Below are 21083 nucleotides of genomic sequence, written 5' to 3'. Positions count from 1 at the left end.
ATGTAAACAGGCACAAGAATTCTAATAAAATTGCTAAGTTTTAGAGTACTACACAGGTAACATTGCAGCATGATCTGTATCCTTAAGAGGGAAAAAAAGAAACAAAAATCAAACCTCTATAAATGAAGAGGATTTCAGATATTTATGGCTGGCATAAAAGAAAACAGAATTTTATACTTTCATCAGACATTTTTACAAAGGAAATGTCTTGATGATCTTTTCAACTTACAATCATTTTTTTATATATATATATATATATATACACACACACACATACATACATATATATACATATATATATATATATATATTTGTTTTTTTATTGATTGGGTGATGCAGAAAGCCACAAATGAGAAAAGGACACTAAGGTTTTAATAAGGGGAACAAAAAGTTGTTTTCACCAGTATAGATTCACATTACAGTACACCAATATTGACAGCATTCTCTTGTCTATTTTTGGTACAGAAGATGGTATCTCTCTACATAACCTTGTAAGGCTTCAGTAACTAAAATGCAAAACAAAACAAAAAAAACCCCAAAACAAAACAAAAACCCCAGCCTATTAGTTTACAGTTTATTTTAAAAATTCCGAAAGACACTGCAAGTTCTAAACTTTTAGTAGTGCTACCCATACACAACCATCTGGTTAAGAACCCAGTAAAAGAGCCCCCTTCCAAGGAAGCTTTGCAACAGTAGAGTTGTGCAATATGGATGTTTCTTACTACAAGAAAAAAATTATACATGGCACATTCTCATTCATATTCTGTAATGTAAAAAGTTACAAACATACCTAATCAAATAAATAATAATAAAAAAAGAATTTGAATGTATTTGTTAAGTATCCTAAAACCACTACATAGAATAATGGCAACTTTCACTCACAGATTATTTACATGGTAATACCCAGTGTGGGTACACTGCTACAAAACTCAAAACAGAAGGAGTAAACTTGAAATGTTTTCCATAATAAAGATCTAGCAGCGTGACTATCTAATGCTGTTTTATCCCGATTGCTTCTGAAACGTTCCTTTTTAGTCTGTGTCTTCATCCAGTTCATAATTGTCTTTATCATAAATATCTTTTACTAGAAGAACCCGTACAAGCATATTTTCCAAGGTGTTTCGGTCCAGTGAAGTAGATGTATACCAGACAGGGCTATCTGTAGAACTAGAGCATTCTGGTTGCAAATAAAAAACATCCATCCTCTGATTAAGATTCTGTGGACTTTGGAGGTGGGAGGAAAGAGAGGAAAAAGTCAATTTCACAAAATACATACAAAATTTCCCACAACTTTCGTTTCTTCTTTCAAGAATAATTCAGACCCCATTAATCACGCTATATGACCAGACCCTATGCCTCACTGCCTCCATTATTCTGTCATTAAAATATTCTGTTATTTTCTGTGACAGAGATTATTTCTCACCACAATTTTAACTCTATTTCATTAAATCCAAGACACCATCAATAGACATATCACTCATTATTTTAATGTTACCATTAAGCAAGTAAAACACTGCCAATTATGATTTCAAGATGCAACAATTTAAACTGTGCATCCCAGTTTCAGAAATAGTGAAACGTGAAAATGTCTTAGAATTGATGAAATATGGCAGCACATAAAATTAAAAAAATTATTACAGCATTACATAATAGAAACTTAATTTTTAAAATACCAACAAGATAATAGTGAGATAGGAATTTCCACCTAACAAATAGTTACTACCAACTGAAGACCCTGACACTATTGCAGCCAAATAGGACTACCCTAAACCATGGTGAGAAATACAAGCTGAGCATCCCTAATTCAAAAATCCGAAATCTGAAACTCTTTGCCAAAATGACACCAAAAGTGGAAGGTTCCACACCTGACCTCATGTGAGGGGTTCGCAGCCAAAACACAGGCACATAACACACAGGTTATTCGGCATCCCCAAGGGGAAAATAAAATCACCTTCAGGCTATGCATAAATAAAATTATCTTCAGGCTACATGTATAAGGTGTATATGAAATATAAATGAATTTCATGGTTAGAGTTGGGTCCCATCCCTAAGACATGTTGTATATGCAAATATTCCAAAATCCAAAAAAGTCTGAAATCTAAAACACTTCTGGTCAGAACCATTTTGGATAAGGGGCATTCAACTTGTACTACTACCATCCTATACATGACACTGTTGCTTTTACGAGTTCTTGAGGGCCATCCTGGGGACCTCACTGTGATTTATAAATTTGTTTAAATAGGGAAGTACATTTTGAATTCATGCTGACCTTCTGAAAATTAGAGAGTGCTTACTTAAAACAATAGGCAAGCATAAAATAATCTATGATCTCTAAACGTTTTATTGGCTTAAACTTTTTTAAATGCCTGTTGGTCTAAGATTGGGGGAAAAAAAATTCCAGAACATGATTCCATTTTTCATACCTGCTTGACTGTTTTCTCTTAAATGTAAATACTTCACTTATATTTCCATGTATCTATTCGACCTTTGAGCATACCTTTACACCGCGCATTGGCAAACTATAGCCAGCCACCTGCTTATATGAAGTTTTACTATATTTTACTATAACACAGCCACATGCCATGGGTTTATATACAGTATATGGCTGCTTTCTAGTTAGAAGAGAACCAACTAGTTACAATAGAGATACTACAGCCCAAAAAGCCTAAAATATTTACCATCTGATCCTTTAAGAAAAAGTCTGTGTCCCTTGCTTTGCTGGCCTTGGAATCGCTGTAATTTAAAAGAAAATGACAGGCACAATGGCTCATGCCTGTAATTTCAGCCCTTTGGGGGGCTGAGGCACGAGGATCGCTTGAGGTCAGGAGTTCAAGACTAGCCTGGGCAACACAGTGAGACCCTGTCTCTACAAAAAATACAAAAATTAGCCAGCTATGGAGGCACATGCCTGTAGTCCCAGCTACTCAGGAGGCACAGGTGGGAGGATCGCTTAAGCCCAGGAGTTTGAGGTTGCAGTGAGCTATGATCATGTGCTACTGTACTCCAGTCTGGGTGAGAGAGCAAGACCCCATCTCCAAAAAAAAAGAAAGAAAATGGCAGCAGTGGAAATTTCATTAGTAGAGAGTGATTTCTTAACGTATGCTTAAACTCTAAGTATGATGTATAAGCTGGGTATTTTCAAAATAAAAGATTGTAACTGAATGAACTTAGGTATAACTGAGAGAGAAGAAATCTCAAAAAGAATCCATTAAAAAAAGTCACTTCCTGGTAATGTTAAATTTAAACCAGCCAACTTCTACCATCATTTTTAAAAGTTAAGTATCATTAACACTCACCTTTTAGACAAGTAGCATTCAAACATCTTCACAGGACATCTGGAAGGATTGGCTGTGTTTTCAATCTGTTCAAATACTGGCTCATCATCTTCATGTTTCCTTTTTCCAGTAGTAATTTTATCTTAAAAAATAAAAGTGAAATAAACCTCCTAAAATAATCTTGAAGAAAGATATAAACATCACTCCTAGTGTCTGTTATACCAAAGAATAAGGACTAGGTGCCCCCTGGCTTGGAGTTTTAAGTTATGGCTTCTGGTAATGTACAATTTTTCAAACAAAAGGAACTGAGACATCTTAAGAAGACATAGGTTGTCTTATTTTATAAAACAGACAGTCCTTAGGTTCTTAACAAGTGACCCAGGTGGTCTTTAGTAAGGCAAGGTTTGGATATCCCTACCACAGACAATCTCAAAATAAAAATCTGGGCCAGATGTGGTGGCTCACGCCTGTACTCCCAGCACTTTGGGAGGTCGAGGCGGGCAGATCACCTGAGGTCGGGAGTTCAAGACCAGCCTGACCAACATGGAGAAACCCCGTCTCTACTAAAATACAAGGTTAGCCAGGCTTGGCGGCGCCTGCCTGTAATCCCAGCTACTTGGGAGCCTGAGGGAGGAGAATTGCTTGAACCCAGGAGGTGGAGGTTGCAGTGAGCCGAGACTGCACCATTGCACTCCAGCCTGGGCAACAAGAGCGAAACTCTGTCTCAAAAAAAAATGTAAAAATAAAAATAGAAATCTGTTACACTACCTTCATTATCTGTTCCACATAAGGAAGACACTTGGTATCGAAGACACGCTTTGTTTTCCATCGTTAAAGGATTTTTTTTCCAATGCCTAAACACAGTGCCAAAGGAAAGTCTTAAGTGTTGTTCCACTGTTTTCAGGCCAAAATACTTAGTGTTAAAGTAGAACAGTGTGTTCAGAAGAGCTACTGGAGAGTGTGATCCTAGTTGTTTTATCCTCCAGAGATAGTCTTCTTCAACTCGAGAGAATATTGACCCTTAAATAGAGAGAACTATTTTAAAAGAATTATAATAAATAAAAGTTTTCATTTAACCATCCAGAAGTAGACACAGTTAATTTAAGGACAAATCTATACCAATTCTTCTTTCATACTAGATCAACTAGAAGAATTTTAGAATTACCTATGCAGCTCTTTAACAATACAGAGACTACTATGGAACTATTATCTATGGAATAAGGGACTGGATGTTTGCTTCTGTTCTTCAGTAGGACGAGCCAAATAGTGGTCAGAAAAAAAATGTAAATCTTCTTAAAATTAAAATTCAGGAATTTAAACTCCTGAAAAAAAATGGTGACTCCACATACATACACATTTTCTTCATATATTGAAAACAGGGATTTAAGGGAAATTTACATCAGAAGCTCCACTGGAAGGCTTAAGACATGAACATCCAGTCTTATACTCCAGAGAAAGTAGATCACATTTCTTACAAAGTTCTTCATAAACACTAGTTATTGACCACATTCGTTTCTAATTCAACAAGAGATGAACGTCAGATGAGCCCAAGAGTAAGTGTTCAGAAAATGTTATCTAATGTAAGTGACTTAATTATAATATTTTCACACATACTCTGTAAAAATAACAACACCTTTATTTAAAATAGCATTACCATCTGGAAGTATGCTTGGTTGCCAGCTTCGCAGTATTTTATTCAATTCTTGCTCAAATGTTTGGTATCCAGGATCAATAAATATGTTGTCTTTTCGATTACTTCCACCCAAGTACTACAAAAAAAAAAAAAAAAAAAGCCCCACAAACTTTCTTGAAAGAAAATCAGCTAATTATAGTGAACATGATACACTCTGTATTTCTTAAGGAAAAAATACAGCTTTATGTCTTTGAAATGCATACTAAAACATGACTGATTTTATGTATGCACCTAGAAATCAAAAAGAATCATAAATTATCAACAAATCTCTTGCCTGAAACACTCAAAGCTGAAATACACACCCCAGAATCGAGAATGTAAAAACTGGATGACAATCTTCAGTCTGTCAGACAAAAAAAAAAAAAAAAAGAATATTTGACTCCAGTATTTATTATATAGTGGATGAAGAAAAATGTAAATTTTAAAATAAAAGTGACTTTTTTTTTCTTTTTAGTTTTTTTTTCTTATGAAGTAAGAGTAATTAAGGTAATGACTAAAGAAAAACACTGAGTGGTAAGGATGGGATGAAATGTTATCTGTAGCTATCGAAAGCTCTCTTCTAGCACTCTGACTTTGTCAGGCTAACGCTTTTTTCTTATTGTCTCTATATTCCTAATTCTCCACCTGTAAAACAGTGCAGATTTATGAATCTTGTAACTTACTGTCACAAACCTAGAAAAATCTTAACAGTGAGGGTGGTTATAGAATCATTTCAAGTATAAACATTAGTGGGACTTAGAGAAAATAACATAAAATTATATAATAGCACAAAGAATGAAAGGCAAGAATGGGGAGTACACTGTTCTCAGGCTCTTAAACTACATGTGAAGTAATACAATATTATTTGAATGTAGACATGTAATTAAAGATGCAGACTACAAATCTAAGGTAACAAGTAAAACTTAAGAGGTACAAATAATAAACCAATAGTGGAAATAAAGTGGGATCACAAAACATATTAATTCAAAGGAAGGCAGAAAAAGATGAAAAACAAAGAACAGAGAGAATACAAAACCACCAGAAGGACAAGAGATTTTAATTCAACGACAGCAATGATCATGTCACATGTAAAAGGCCTAAGCCAAGGTTAGCAAACTGGAGTCCTAGAGCCGTATCTGGCCCATGCCTGTTTTTATCAAGTGTTCTTGGAATACAGACACACTGGTTCATCTGCATACTGTGCTGCAGCTTTCATGTTGTAACGACAGAGCTGAATGGCTGCACGACACAGACAAGCATGACCTGTAACCATGTACCATTTGGTCCTTTATGTATAAAGTCTGTTAGTCCCTGGTCTAAACCGCAATTAAAAGACAGATCCTGGGGTGGGAGCGGTGGTTCACGTCTGTAATCTCAGCACTTTGGGAGGCCAAGGCAGGCAGACAGTTTGAGCTCACGAGTTCAAGACCAGCCTGGGCAAGATGGTGAAATCCCGTCTCTACAAAAAATACAAAAATTAGCCAGGCACGGTGGGATGTGCCTCTAGCTCCAGCGACTTGAGGGGCTGAGGCAGGAGAATCACTTGAGCCTGGGAGGTCAAAGCTGCAGTGAGCCATGAGATCACACCACTGCACTCTAGCCTGGGACAGAGGGAGACCCAGTCTTAAGGAAAAAAAAAAAGACAGAGACAGATATTGTCGGATTCAATTTTTTTAAAGGCAAGGTTCAACAATATGCTGTCTACAAAAAACCTATTTTAAATAAAAGAACAGATAAGTGAAAAGTAAAAGAAAAAAAATGTACACCATGTATACACTAATCAAAACAATGCCATCATCTGAGTTGATCCAATGTTATTCAAACTAGTCAAAGGAATATTAGTCAGCAAAATTCTAAAATAGTAGAACAAAAACTCCTAATTAAAGTCTTTCAAATACAATGACAGACCAACTGATAAGAGCCTGGTAAATCAAGAAAGTGACAATGCTAAGTTTCTCCCCTGCTTTCAGGTTAGTCAAAGGGTAGATGTTCTAAAAATAGCATTTCCTAAACTACCTGGAGATCCTCACTGTTATGAATGAGAACAGCAGTGATTGTTTAAAATATAGCATCATGATTCCAGCTATTTAACAGGACTATAAACTTTTGTACTGTTCCTGTATTTCTTTTTTTTTTTTTTTGAGACGGAGTCTCGCTGTGTCACCCAGGCTGGAGTGCAGTGGCCCGATCTCGGCTCACTGCAAGCTCCGCCTCCCGGGTTTACGCCATTCTCCTGCCTCAGCCTCCGAGTAGCTGGGACTACAGGCGCCCGCCACCACGCCCGGCTAGTTTTTTGTATTTTTAGTAGAGACGGGGTTTCACCATGTTAGCCAGGATGGTCTCGATCTCCTGACTTCGTGATCCACCCGCCTCGGCCTCCCAAAGTACTGGGATTACAGGCTTGAGCCACCGCGCCCGGCCCTGTTCCTGTATTTCTAAAAATACAAACTTAGTTGGGTATTACATAAAACAATCACTAAAGTAAAATCCCCAAGTTTAGAATAGCAATTTGTATTTTTTGCTTTTATCATAAAGCAACATGCATAATAAAAAATGAGGGAAATGATTCTGAAATAGTTTCATCTGTAAATCTAGTATAAAGAGAAAATTTCGATGTAACATTCAGAACCTTAGCAACAATAATAAACCAAAAACTAAGTTCCCAACTCAGCTCTACTAAAAGCAGTTCCTAAATGAAGTGCCAACACTTAATTCTCCTGAAAAGGCTTCTCTAGGCAATCCATGATAAATGATCTGCTGCTCTTGTTACAGAATGAATTACAGTATGTTTTATTACTCATTTCTGGTAGTATGGGAAGCAATGCCATATTATTGCTGCTGTTATTTTCCATCATAGGCAGTCACAACTTAGAAACATCTAATCTATAGATACATGGTTGCCTGAGCACCAAAGCCCTTACAACCAATGAGAATCTACAGAAGAAAAGAATGTGTGGTTTCAGGAACAGAGGCAAAGGAGAAGCTGTGAGGAAGAGCAGCAACTTATAGTAACTAATCTCAGAGAAAACGCCTCAACAGAATAGGCCTGTCTGAAAAGCAGCTTTCTTAATAAAAAAAATCGTGACAGAAAGTCTTCAATTATGGGATTTGAATTCATAAGTATCTTTTTTTTTTTTTGGAGACAGAGTCTTACTCTGTTGCCAGGCTGGAGTGCAGTGGCGCGATCCTGGCTCAGGCAACCTCCGCCTCCAGGCTTCGAGTGACCCTCCGGCCTCAGCCCCCCGAGGAGCTGAGACTACAGGCGCCGCCACCACGCCCGGCTAATTTTTGCGTTTTTAGGAGAGACGGGGTTTCACTATGTTGGCCAGGCTGGTCTCCATCTCTTGACCTTGTGATCTGCCCACCTCAGCCTCCCGAAGTGCTGGGATTACAGGAGTGAGACACCGTGCCCGGCCAATCAGTACCATTTTTTAAAAAATATAAATTCCTTTTTTAAGAGTTACTGGTCTCTCATTTTACTTAGATTTCTTTGGGACTATACATGAGAGAACTAGAGCTCCCTAGATAGTTTTGGAACATCCGTAAAGAGCAGTATTGAATGATAAAAATAACTTAACTATTCTAGTAGCCACATTTAGAAATTAAAAAGAAACAAGTATTTTACTTAACCCAATATATCCGAAACATGTAATCCCAACATATAAAAATATTTAACATTTTAAAAATACAAATTCTTTGAGATCTTGTATAAATTTTACACACTCAGAACACTTCTCATTTCAGACTAGCCACATTTCAAAGGCCCTGTTTCTTATGGATAAAAAATGTTTGGGAGGGCAAAGTAGCACATTGATACTTAAACAGAAATTACAGTACTAGTACTTGCAAAGCAAAAGAAAATCTCATAAACACAGCTAACAGAGAGTTGAAAAAGCATGTGTTTGAGATACGTTCAGACTACTGGCATGTTTGTTCAGACAAGTATTGTCACTAATATGACAAACATATGGTCAAATAATGTTTTGGAGATCTACCTAAAGCAAGACACTATGTGCAACAATATATATAACAATTTTATAAAATTAAATAAAAATTGGGAATATAAGATATAATTTTAGGGCTATCAGATTCTACTTCTAAGTCTCAAATCAGTTGTTTTATTAAATGTTATATGAATAGAGCTTCATTAAGAATGATATAAAATATTCTACCATTAATTTAAGCTATCAATCAGTAGTTCTGCACAATAATTTGTTTCAAAGAAAATATTCCAGCTTTCTGATGCCTATACACCCAGGAAAATAGTGTCATTTTAAAAAATACTTAAAACCTTTTCATGTTTCTCCCTGGATAAAGACGAAATCTAAACATTTAATCAAGGAATAGAGGCCTCTGTGGTGTGACTCTTACTTACCGCAGCCCCCAACTCAATACCCCAAAGCTTTCTCCACTTCACATTATACTTTCCAGCCAGGCTAAGTGGTTCCTGGTAAACTGTGCCCTTGTACTGCCATTGTCCTTCTCTCATCCTTTTGCTGAATAAATTTCTGTATGTACTTCAAAACTCAATTGAAAATTTAAAACTCAGTATCATCTACATTCATATACTTTTTCATTGTATATACTTAGGTAGAATTAATTAGTCCCAATTCTGTGTTACCAAGTCTGTATACACCAAGTCTGTATACACCAAGTCTGTATACACCATGAACATAACATTTTTTAAATATTATTTGTCTGTGTATTTCAACTCTTTGAGTGGAACATATTGTAATGGCTTTTAATTCAAACTGCCCACCAGATTCAAAATTTATGAGCTGTGTAACTTTGGCAAGTAACTTTACTTCCTCATAAAAAAAAGCTGATAATTATAGTAAAGTTGTTGAGGCGACTGAATGACACATCGAGCATGTAAGCTGTCAACATGCGTATCTCAATCTCCAAAGCCTACTCCAATGTCCAGCATCCAGCATACAACAGCACTTAATGTTTGCTAAATTAACCAATGAAAGAAGGATTCAAATAGCCTGAATCGACCTCATCACTGCTATTAAAAAACAGAGGCCGGGCATGGTGGCTCACGCCTGTAATCCCAGCACTTTGGGAGGCCAAGGCGGGTGGATCACGAGGTCAAGAGAACGAGACCAACCTGGCCAACATGGTGAAACCCTGTCTCTACTAAAAATACAAAAATTAGCTGGGCGTGGTGGCCTGTAGTCCCAGGTACCTACTCAGGAAGCTGAGGCAGGAGAATCACTTGAACCTGGGAGGCAGAGGTGTGGTGTGCCGAGATCGCGACAAAAAAAAAAAAAAAAAAAAAAACCCCAAAAATTCTTAAGGTCCTCTGAATAAAGATTAAATAAGTTTAGAAATCCTCTATGTATTTTAATAGAATTTAATTATTTGAAAACTACCCATTTACACAGAAATTAAATTAACAAGCCACACTGTGAGTTTACTATATTTTTTAATTTAGTAAATAAAGTTCTTTCTTCTTTAAAAAATATCCCTCCATATAAAAGACTTAACATGTAGAAAGTAAAAAATAAAAATTCTGGAGAAAAATCTGGAAAAATGACAAAGACTTACTGTCTGTAATAAACAAGAAACTCACAAACTAAAAAAGATAAACAATGGGGCAATTCACAGAAAAGCAAATGGTCAATAAACACAAAGATCTCCAAACTTTTTGGGAAATAAATCTGTTACTATCTTTAAAAATAAAAAATATACTTTTCTTAAGATCCAATAATACCCTTTCTGGAATCATATCTCAGAAATAAACGCATCAGTTCTTTAGGATAATTATACAAGATTTGTGTGGGGCAGGAGGGGAGCAGAGGAGGAAGAAAAGTATACACTGTCTATAACAGCAAAATTTCATCAAACAAAGAGAATGCTCATCATTGTGGAAATTACTAAATTAATTGTGATATAGCACACAATGAGATATATACACAGTTAGGCCCGTTCCTGCTGACTTAGAGGGACTGCTACAATTTACTGGGAAGTAGATGAACAGAAAGTAAGATGTAGAAGTGTGTAATATGGTCTAGTGTTCCTAGCTGACCAAATTATCTCTTTCATCATGTTCACAAAAACCAGAAATACACACATCTAGCTAACAGTGATAAGGTGGGGAGATTAAAGAAAAAAAAGTGGCTGGCATGGTGGCTCAGGTCTGTAATCCTAGAACTTTGGGAGGCTGAGGTGGGTGGATCACCTGAGATCAGGCGTTTGAGACCAGCCTGGCCAACATGGCGAAAACTCATCTCTACGGGGCAGGGAGACCAAGTAGCCAGGAATGGTGGCTCATTCCTGTAATCCCAGCTACCTGGGAGGCTGAGGCAGAATTGCTTAAACCCAGGAAGTGGAGGAACCGAGATCATGCCACTGCATTCCAGCCTGGGCGATAGAGACTCTGTCTCAAAAAAAGCAAGGTGTCTATAGTTCTATTTACAATAAATTTAGTATGACAGATATGTGTTCACATACGTAAAACAGTGTATGAAAGAATGATCATGAAATGTTAATGATGGTTATCACAGGATTTCATATCATTTTTCTTCTTCCTCAAACATTTTCATATTATGTGAACATTTAACAATAACCACCATTCCTTATACAAAATCAGTGGAGGAAAGTCAGTTACTTTGAGAAGGAATAAGAAAAACAAATAAACAAAACAAGAAAAAATAAGGCTGTGCTCCCCTTTCATACAGTACCAGTTATTTACAATTGTGTTTAATTTTTCAATGTACAAAACAGAAGTGACTATTTACTTCAGTTTACATTCACAGGACTTAGACTTAGTCCTTACAACAAAAAGATATTGTTTCTATAGACATATGGAAGAAAATCATACTTCCTGTCAACTGCATCTTTATTGTCAGATGTGAGCAAAACTAATGAATCCAAAAGAAAAATATGCACACTCTTCCAAAAATAGCTTCTATTTCTGTACACATCTTGAACTAACATTAAACAGCACTGATTTCTGGAAAGTTTACTTGAGTTATCTTATCTTTACACTGAGTTTCAGGATTACTTTTAAAGCTGCTTATAAATACCACAGTCTTTGAAAACAAGTCTGTGAAAATGTATCCAATAATAAAAATAGATATTCCACAATTTTTAAAAATTGTGGTAAACTGTAGAACAAAAAAATTACCATCGTAACCATTTTTAAACATGCAGTTCAGTGGTAAAACAACTTTTTGAGAAAACATTCATCAATACATAAGGAACCTATTTTAAAAAGGAAGGAAGCCGGGCACAGTGGCTCACGCCTGTGAATTCCAGCACTTTGGGAGGCTGAGGAAGGTGGATTGCTTGAGCCCAGGAGTTTGAGACCAGACTGGGCAACATGGTGAAACCCCATCTCTACAAAAAAACACAGAAGTTAGTTAGCCAGGTGTGGTGGTACGTGCCCACATTCCCAGCCACTTAAAGGGCTGAGGCACTTGAGCCTGGAGGTTGAGGGTGTACTAAGCAAAGTTCCTGCCATTGCACTCCTGCCTGGGCGACAGAGTGAGACCAAGTCTCTCTCTCTGTCTCTCTCTCACACACACAAACACACGCACGCATGCACACACACACACGCGCAGGAAATTCTGACATATGCTACACAACACAGATGAACCTTGAGTATATTATGCTAAATGAAATAAGCCAGACTAAAAAGGACAAATACTGTATGATTCCACTTATATGAGGTGCCTATGGTAGTCAAAATTATAGAGACAGAAAGTAGAACAGTGGCTTACAGGGCTCAGTAGAGAAGGAATGGACAGTTACTATTTAATGAGTACAGAGTTTCAGTTTTGCAAGATGAAAAGAGTTCTAGAGATAGATGGTGATGCTGGTTGCACAACAATGTGAATGTACTTAATGCCACTGGACTGCATCCTTAAAAATGCTTAAAACCGTAAATTTTATGTTATGTATATTTTACAATAACAAAAACTGAGAGAAAAAAACCTATTTAAGACATACTTCATAATCATTTATTACACAATCCACTTAGCTCTCAAAACTTCTAATAGTATTGAAGTCCTAATTATTTAAATAATCCATTCAATAAAAAGCAATCCAGAGATTCAACTTCCTGTGATACCATCTTCTTTAAGTCAAGGAAAATTAACTGCAACATATAAAAATTCGTGATGTAAGTAAACTAGTTTTAGAGAAAAGTTTACAGTTTTAAATGCTTTCCTGAAAAAGAACGATCTAAAATCAATTATCTAAGCTTACATCTTAAGAAGCTGGATAAAAAGAGAGCAAATTAAGAAAGGAACTAATACGGCTCAGATTCAATACAAGAGAAAAATTAAAATGATACACCTTTAGCTACGTGAGTGTCTAGGCCACCTATACAGACCCAGCTAGCTCCATGGGCCCAATCCCACAAACCTATGAGCTAAGAATTGCTTTTTACTCTTTTATAAATGGTTACAATTTAAAGCAGTTATATGTAAGCAGCTATATTATGTTCTAAAGTTTTTTCTCTTGGTCTGCAAAGCCTAAATTATTTACTATCTTGCCCTTTACAAAAAAGTTGGCTGATTCCTGAGCTGGACTGTTCAAGATACAAAAAGAGGCTGGGCACGGTGGCTCACAGCTGTAACCCCAGCACTTTGGAAAGCTGAGGCAGGCGGATCACTTGAGGTCTGGAGTTAGAGACCAGCCTGGCCAATGTGGTGAAGTCCTGTCTCTCCTAAAAATACAAAAATTAGCCAGACATGGTGGTGGGCACCTGTAATCCCAGCTACTTGGGAGGCTGAGACAGGGATTCGCTTGAATCTGGGAGGCAGAGGTTGCAGTGAGCCAAAATCACACCACTGCACACCGGCCTATGCGACAAAGTGAGACTTTGTCTCAAAAACAAACAAACAAACAAAAAGAACTAAGATACAAAAAGAAGGCACAAATTACCAGTATTAGGAATGAAAGGATAATAAGAAAGTATTATCAAACTTAGGCTAACAAATTTGACGAGTTTGATGAAATGCATCATTTCTTGAAAGACAAAATTGCTAAAAGTGGTGCAAGAAGAAACAGGAAATCTAAACAGTTGACATCAACTAAAGGAACTGATTAAGTGATTAAAAACCACACCTATCCACACCCTGCCACCCCCACCACAAAGAGCAATCGTAAGCCTATATGGCTTCACTGGAGAATTCTATTGCATATTTAAAGAAGAATACCAATTCTCACAAATTCTTTCCAAAAATAGGAGGTAGGAATATTTCCCAACACTTTTTTAAAAATTATTATTTTTTATTTATTTTTGAGATAGAGTTTTGCTCTTGTTGCCCAGGCTGGAGTGCAATGACGTGATCTCGGCTCACTGCAACCTCTGCCTCCCAGGTTCAAGCGATTCTCCAGCTTCAGCCTCCCAAGTAGCTGGGATTACAGGTGCTTGCCGCTACGCCCGGCTAATTTTTGTATTTTTAGTAGAGACAGCATTTCACCATGTTGGCCAGGCTGGTCTAGAACTCCTGAGCTCAGGTGATCCACCTGCCTTGGCGTCCCAAAGTGTTGGGATTACAGGCGTGAACCCCCGTGTCCAGCCCCAACTCATTTTACGAAGCCACTACTACCCCCAAACCAAAGCCAGGTAAAGACAAGAGAACTTTCAAGTTTACTTCCAGCTCCACCAGAAGCAATTTGAAAATGGCGTCTTCCTCTCTGAACCGGCCAAAAAAAGCAGCTGTAAACAGTGAATTTCATAACCAGAAGTGGAAGTCAGAGAGACCAAGAGGAATGGGAATTCCCTACTGTTCCTGATGGTTGGAAGGAACCAGCTCTTTCCAAAGAGGACAATCCCAGAGGACTCCTGAAGGAAAGCAATTATGTAACTCTGTTCCCAAAATACAGAGAGGCTTACTAGAAAGAGTGCTGGCCAGCGGTACACAAAGCCTTGAATGAACATCAATGTTAACGCAACCCTGCCCTGGATTCAGGGCAGCATGACTGCTTGAACTGAGGCAGAAGAATGGGGTCTGGAGGCAGAGAAATTAAAGTCATTCATGGTGAATCAAGGGAAAACACCTGGTTCTGGGGCAGGAAACCTAAGGCCAATTAACGCCAATTTCCTAAAGTTGAACCAAATAGGAAAACCCCATCTCCCCATGCCCATAAAGCAAAAGCTACTCTTCCTACAATCCTCTTCCTTCCGCCAGGTCTCAGGTGGAAAGAGGGAGTGCCCTGGACTGGCCATGGGCCAAGCAGGGACCATCCCTTCATCTACACAGGGGGCCAATTCACCTCAGTCTTTTATTAGTATTAGACCAAATCCTTCATCCAGATAAGGGTAACCGATAAGGACCTCAAAAGGAGTACTTAAATCCCAGAAGACTTTGTAACAGCCCTAGAGTCACTTGCTTGGGTCCATTCCCACCCTGTTCAGTGCTTTCTTGCTTTAATAAATTCCTGCTTTCGCTGCTTTGTTCCTTTGTCATTTGTACATTTTGTCCAATCCTTTGTTTAAAACACCAAGAACCTGTACAATTTACACTCATGGCCTTAATTCCGTTAACAGTAGTACAAAGAAGAAGACTTGTACTAAAAAATACAAAAAATTAGCTGGGCATGACGGTGGGTACCCGTAATTCCAGCTACTCCGGAGGCTGAGGCAGGAGAATCGCTTGAACCCAGAGGCAGAAGTTGCAGTGAACCGAGATGGTGCCACTGCACTCCAGCCTGGATGACAGAGCAAGACTATCTCAAAAACAAAACAAAACAGAACAGAAGACTTTTGATTCACATATCATCACTGGGACCAGAGATCTAAAACAGTTAGCAAGGAGTGTTTCATTTGAACAGGCAGTACGAACTCTTCCAGATGACGCTGCATGTAACATCATTAAAATAGGTTAGTTAGTAAGAAATAAAGAGATTTGTACAAAGACAACGGCTTATTGGTCTCAAAGGATCAACACTGAAGAACTCTTAATGAACTTGTTCCATTATGAAGGAGGGAAACATAGTTTCAGTCACTGAACCTTTTAGTGGCTTAAAAAAGAGGTTTGAGACTAGCCAGGCACGCTGGCTCATGCCTGTAATCCCAGCACTTAGGGGGCCGAGACGGGTGGATCACGAGGTCAGGAGATCAAGACCATCCTGGCCAACACGGTGAAATCTCGTTTCTACTAAAATACAAAAAATTAGCCAGGCGTGGTGGCGGGCAGCACCTGTAGTCCCAGCAACTTGGGACTGAGGCAGAGGAACTGTTTAAATCCGGGAGGCGGAGGCTGCAGTGAGCCAAGATTGCACCACTACACTCCAGACTAGTGACAGAGCGAGACTCCGTCTCAAAAAAATAAAAGGTTTGAAAAGTAGTCCTATATACTATGAAGAATATGCATCCTATTTATAATATTAAAACCTTAATGATTAAAAGAGTTGGCAAAAGATTCTGAATTTCAATCAAAAGCTGGGAGAGATTTTTGCCACAATTCAAACATACAACTATGAATAAATGCAAGGAACCAAAGAAAAAAAATGTTAAGAAAGAATATACACCATTCCCACCACCACAGCCACAAAGTCAGATTGATAACAAACTGGCTAGTGGTGAAAACTTTTCGAAGGCAAATCAGAAGCAGTAGCAGAAAATGGAAGCAATAAAGGCTGAAGAAGCAGAAGCCCTCGGTAAGAGATGGGCAAAGTAGTAAAACTTTAATTTAAAAAACCCGATGTGAAACCTAAGAAGGCTTCTACTGAAACTAACATTCATGTGGCCAGCATCAAACAAAAAGTTAAGTAAGCAAAGAAGAGCAAGTTGGAGCTCTTACAGCTGAAGAAATTATGATTAAGATGGAAGCAGATGAAAAGAAAAACAAAGTAACATAAAAGAAAAAAAAAAGTAACATACCAAAACCCCTTGACTAGATCTTAGGAAGCTATCTCCTTTTTGTAAAGGATTTTGAGATACCAGGGCATTAGTTGCCTTATTTGTGAGAAATAATATTCTGATCACTTTTTTTTTCTGAGTTTTTCTTCTTGTTGTTGTTCACAGAACAATGTTCTTTATAAATACGAATTATCATTAAAAAACAAAACTTTGAACTACTTATTATGAACGTCTGCAAAAATCATCAACAATATATTTGCACATCTAATCTGGCAATACATAAAAAAGATAACATTATCCAACTGGAGTCTATCCCAAGAATGCTAGGCTGGTTTAATGTCTGAAAATTAATTTAAATTCATACCATTATTAATAGGAGAGGAAAAATCCGTATCTCAATAGATGCAGAAAAGGAAGTTGACAAATTCAAAAAGCATTTATAAATTAAAAAAAAAAAAAAAACTCATCAACAAAATAAAAAGCTAAAAAAATCCTTGGTCAACTAAGAATGGAAGAAAAGTTTCTCAACTGGTAACAGGAAGTTACCAAAAAAAAAAAAAAAAAAAAACCCTAAAGGGTGCATTGTACTTAATGGTCAATGACAAAATACTTTCCTCTACGATCAGGAACTAGGCAAGAGTTTCTGCTATCACTAATTCCATTCAACACTGTACCAGCACTAGGGTTTGGGTGGCAGGAGAGAAAAATGGGGGAAGGTTTTAAGCAATGCAGTAAAGCCAAGCAAAGAAAGATCAGAAAGAGGCAAAACTGTCCTTATGCATAGGTGACATGATTGTGCATATAGAAAATTCTAAGATATATTTAAAAAATAGCAAAACAAGACCACCTACTAGAATAGTGAACTGATGAATATATAAAAATCAATAATATTTCTATATGCAAGTAATGCCAGAGGAAATAGCTAAAAAGAGCAAAAAGCATGTCTTTAGGGAGAGGAACTAGGTAGACTAGAGATCAGTGGGGCAGAGAACCCCTTATTTTGTAGTTTTTATTGATTTTAAAAGTTTTAATATCTAAATACGTTTTTAAGCCTTGTTCTACCAGAAACTTCTTCTAAATGAAATTCCATACATAACCCAAAACACAGACCCCAAAAAGCAGGAATGAATTAAAACAAGAGGAGCCTAGAACTCAGCCTCTCTCTTCTTGCTGAGTTAATCTGGCGCGACCCTAGTGCTCTCTACAGCACTTTAAAACCAGTTGCTCTAGATAACAGAATTATTTCTAAAATATAAACGTTCTCCTTAAAAAAGTTTCACCAGCATAAATAAATATACACACACATTCAAAAGCAGTAGAAAATGGGATCTAGAGGTTTATTGTGTAAAAAGTCACAACAATCGTCCAACTCAATGAGTGCCTACTATGTGGACAGTATGTACAAGAAAGAATAGTAAGACCTAGCTTCCCTTTGTTAGTAAGAGGATTTATATGTAATAAAATTGTTCTGAAACTCGAGGACTAAGACAATTTCATCTATACCTGGTACAGGATAAATGCTATTCCTACTCTCCCCCTCCCTCCTAGTATCATAAAAGAAGAGGAGGGAAAATACACACATGGGTCTTCAAGCCCTCAGCCAGAACCACCGGAGTCACATGTTTTGGAATTCATACTTGTCTGGATTTTACAGGGGAAACAGGGCATGTACATAATTATAATACATTAATATTCCTAGAGTGGTGTGGGTAAACACTGTACTCGTTTAGAAACGTTAACAACTCTATAGTAAGTTCTATGGTGAATGTTCTATAGATGAGTATTAACACCAAGAGTAATAAAGAAAACAATAGCTTCACAATCCTTTAAGTTAGGTTTTACTGTTGAGTGTGTTTTCATGAAAAAAATTCTGGTTTTCAGAGGTTTGTGGAATGGTGGACCTATATTATCATCTAAGCATGAGGCTCAAAGTACACGTAAACCTATAAAACGATAAAAAAGTACACCTATTCACGTATCTTTTAGGATGTTATTGCAAGATATGTGATGGTCCTTGAATATAGTGAATTACAGCCATGCACTATATATCTGCACCACCACTTACAGAATCTTAAGCAAATTTCTATCCTAAAGAAAAAGTAAATAAAACACAAATTAGGACAATTCTAGTATTCTTCAGTGATTTATTTCATTATCTAACACCTGTTAGCAGAATAAAATGAACTTTTAGGCCTACAAACAAAACTCTGAAGAGATCTCCTGTCATCTACTGTATTTCAAAATACATAGGATGTGAAGTCGGAGATTCTTTCTGACTTCTGGGCACAAATCTGTAGAATTTGTTCAGAACTAGAGGTCATTATTTAAAGTTGATCTCCACGTTTACTGTAGAAAACAAATCCATAGACATGTGGATGAAGTTTATCTTTACCCCTAAAGAATGATCTCTTCTTATGAAATAGCCAAAGAATTAATGACTAGTTACACCGTTTAGCAAGACAGGCACACATCAGCAGCACACAGTGAAACAGACCTATTTACAGAGTCAGGACATTTTTCTGTTTACCTGTAGATCAACAGGGATCTACAGCCAGATCTGGCTACATATCATGCCTTATAATGTGAATTCATTTATCTGCAACGGTAAGGAAAGAATCTCATCCTGATTATCATTTATATATAAATGGTGGCAAATATACAACTTTGTAGATGTGCTAGAAAAGATGCTGAAGTTTTGAGTGATCTCTCCATACCCTATTTTTCCCATAAATTCTTTCTGGTTTTGGTACAAAGTTTTGGAGAACTTGAAGGTTTTTAGGAACATATATATTCCATTACAGAAGAAACACAAAGTAGCTAATCCTTTATAATATCATAATATTTCCAAATAGACTACATTTTTCTTTGTCTTTCTTGGTAAGTCAATAAAGGTTCCATAATGCTACAGGAACAAGAACTACCACAACTTTTCTTATTAATGTTATACTTAAAAGCAGCCATCAAATTACTAACCTCCTGTATTCCAAGGCAAAGGTAATAGATGCTGTCAGGTGCATAATTCTCTCCATTTGGCCGTCGGATCTCATTGACAAAATGAGCTAACCCATAGTTAAGCTCAGCTGTGGTGTGAGAGAGTAGATCCTCTTTTAACTTTACTGATTTAGCTAAAAATACATAAAATAAAAATCAGTAATTGTTATTATTTACTGTCTTATTAAGGTTAAGAACTTTCTGACATTCTTTGTAAGAGCTCTGAAGTAAAATAAAATGCATTCTTACAGGTATTTTAAGTTACATTTATGTTTTTTAAATTTAAATGTACGCCACAACAGAAATCTTGATTTTAAATAGGACTTAGGAGAAACAAAATTAAAACACTTACAAGATTTTAACTCATCTAATACCAGAAGATCTTCATCAAGTTGCCTAGTTTTGACCCAGTGTTTCCATGCATTTACGCCATACGTGTATTTGAAAGGAAAGCTGCATTCTGAATTGTCAGAACTATCATCATGAGACTGGTATCCTGATACAGCCTTTCTCTTGGCTCCCTATTAGTAAAAAACACCGTAACATCTTTTTTAAAGCCTACATTATTTCATTACTTTACACAAGCCATCTCTCAACAAAGGCAAATTACAATCGACCCTTGAACGACATGGGTTTGAACTGCAGGGGTCCACTTGGACACATACGTTTTTCTGTGTGCATGCCTCTCCCACCTCCTTCTATCTCTTCCAACCGTGCCACCTGAGACAGCAAGATCAACCTCTCCTCTTCCTCCTCAGCCTACTCAACATGAAGACAATGAGGACGATCTATTTCCACCTAATGAATCGTAAATATATATTCTCTCCCATATGATTCTCTTGATAACATTTTCTCTAGCTAACTTTATTATAAAAATACAGTATGTAACATATAAAATGTGCGTTAATCAACTGTTATCAGCAAGGCTTCCAGTCAACAGTTGGCTACTAGTAGTTAACTTTTTAGGGAGTCAAAAGTAACACATGAATTTCTGACTGTGCAGGGGGCGCTCAGTGAAGAGTAGGCTACTAGGACTTAACTTTTTAGGGAGTCAAAACTTACACACAAATTTGTGACTGTGCAGGGGGGATCAGAGCCCAGCCACTGCATTGTACAAGGATCATCTGTAATTACAAATATAGTTACTTCTTTAATCTGTAATAAAAATATAGTTATTTGTTTAATCTGTCATGAAATTAGAGAAGAAGAAAATGAAATACAGGTATTTGCTTTGAACTGACTGGTATTCCTGAATCTGACAACAGTTAGTCAATATTTCAGGAAATGTGATGTTTCTACATAAATCAGTTTGTGCAACAAAATC

The 21083-nt window shown here is 37.1% G+C and overlaps 1 protein-coding gene and 1 pseudogene across 7 annotated transcripts in view; one reads left to right on the top strand and one right to left on the bottom strand.

The window, feature by feature from the left end:
- Positions 1 to 350: 350 nt before the first annotated feature.
- LOC105490285 (zinc finger MYM-type containing 2) overlaps positions 351 to 21083 on the bottom strand; it is a 127594-nt gene continuing 106861 nt past the window's right edge. For 6 of the 7 annotated variants that reach the window (XM_071081582.1, XM_071081584.1, XM_011755768.3 and 3 more), the window contains 6 exons: positions 20112 to 20280; positions 19742 to 19893; positions 4930 to 5044; positions 4044 to 4295; positions 3297 to 3417; positions 351 to 1224 (listed from right to left, as the gene is read on the bottom strand). In XM_071081582.1, coding sequence (XP_070937683.1) covers positions 1032 to 1224; positions 3297 to 3417; positions 4044 to 4295; positions 4930 to 5044; positions 19742 to 19893; positions 20112 to 20280 — 1002 coding nt within the window. In that variant the 3' untranslated portion in view covers positions 351 to 1031. The other variant, XM_011755773.3, reaches the window with a different exon arrangement.
- LOC139359253 (KRR1 small subunit processome component homolog pseudogene) lies at positions 9804 to 16767 on the top strand (annotated as a pseudogene).

Source organism: Macaca nemestrina, chromosome 16 (genome assembly GCF_043159975.1).
Source record: "Macaca nemestrina isolate mMacNem1 chromosome 16, mMacNem.hap1, whole genome shotgun sequence".
In the NCBI taxonomy this organism is placed as follows: Eukaryota; Metazoa; Chordata; class Mammalia; order Primates; family Cercopithecidae; genus Macaca; species Macaca nemestrina.
This window is presented reverse-complemented; position numbering and strand designations above follow the sequence as displayed.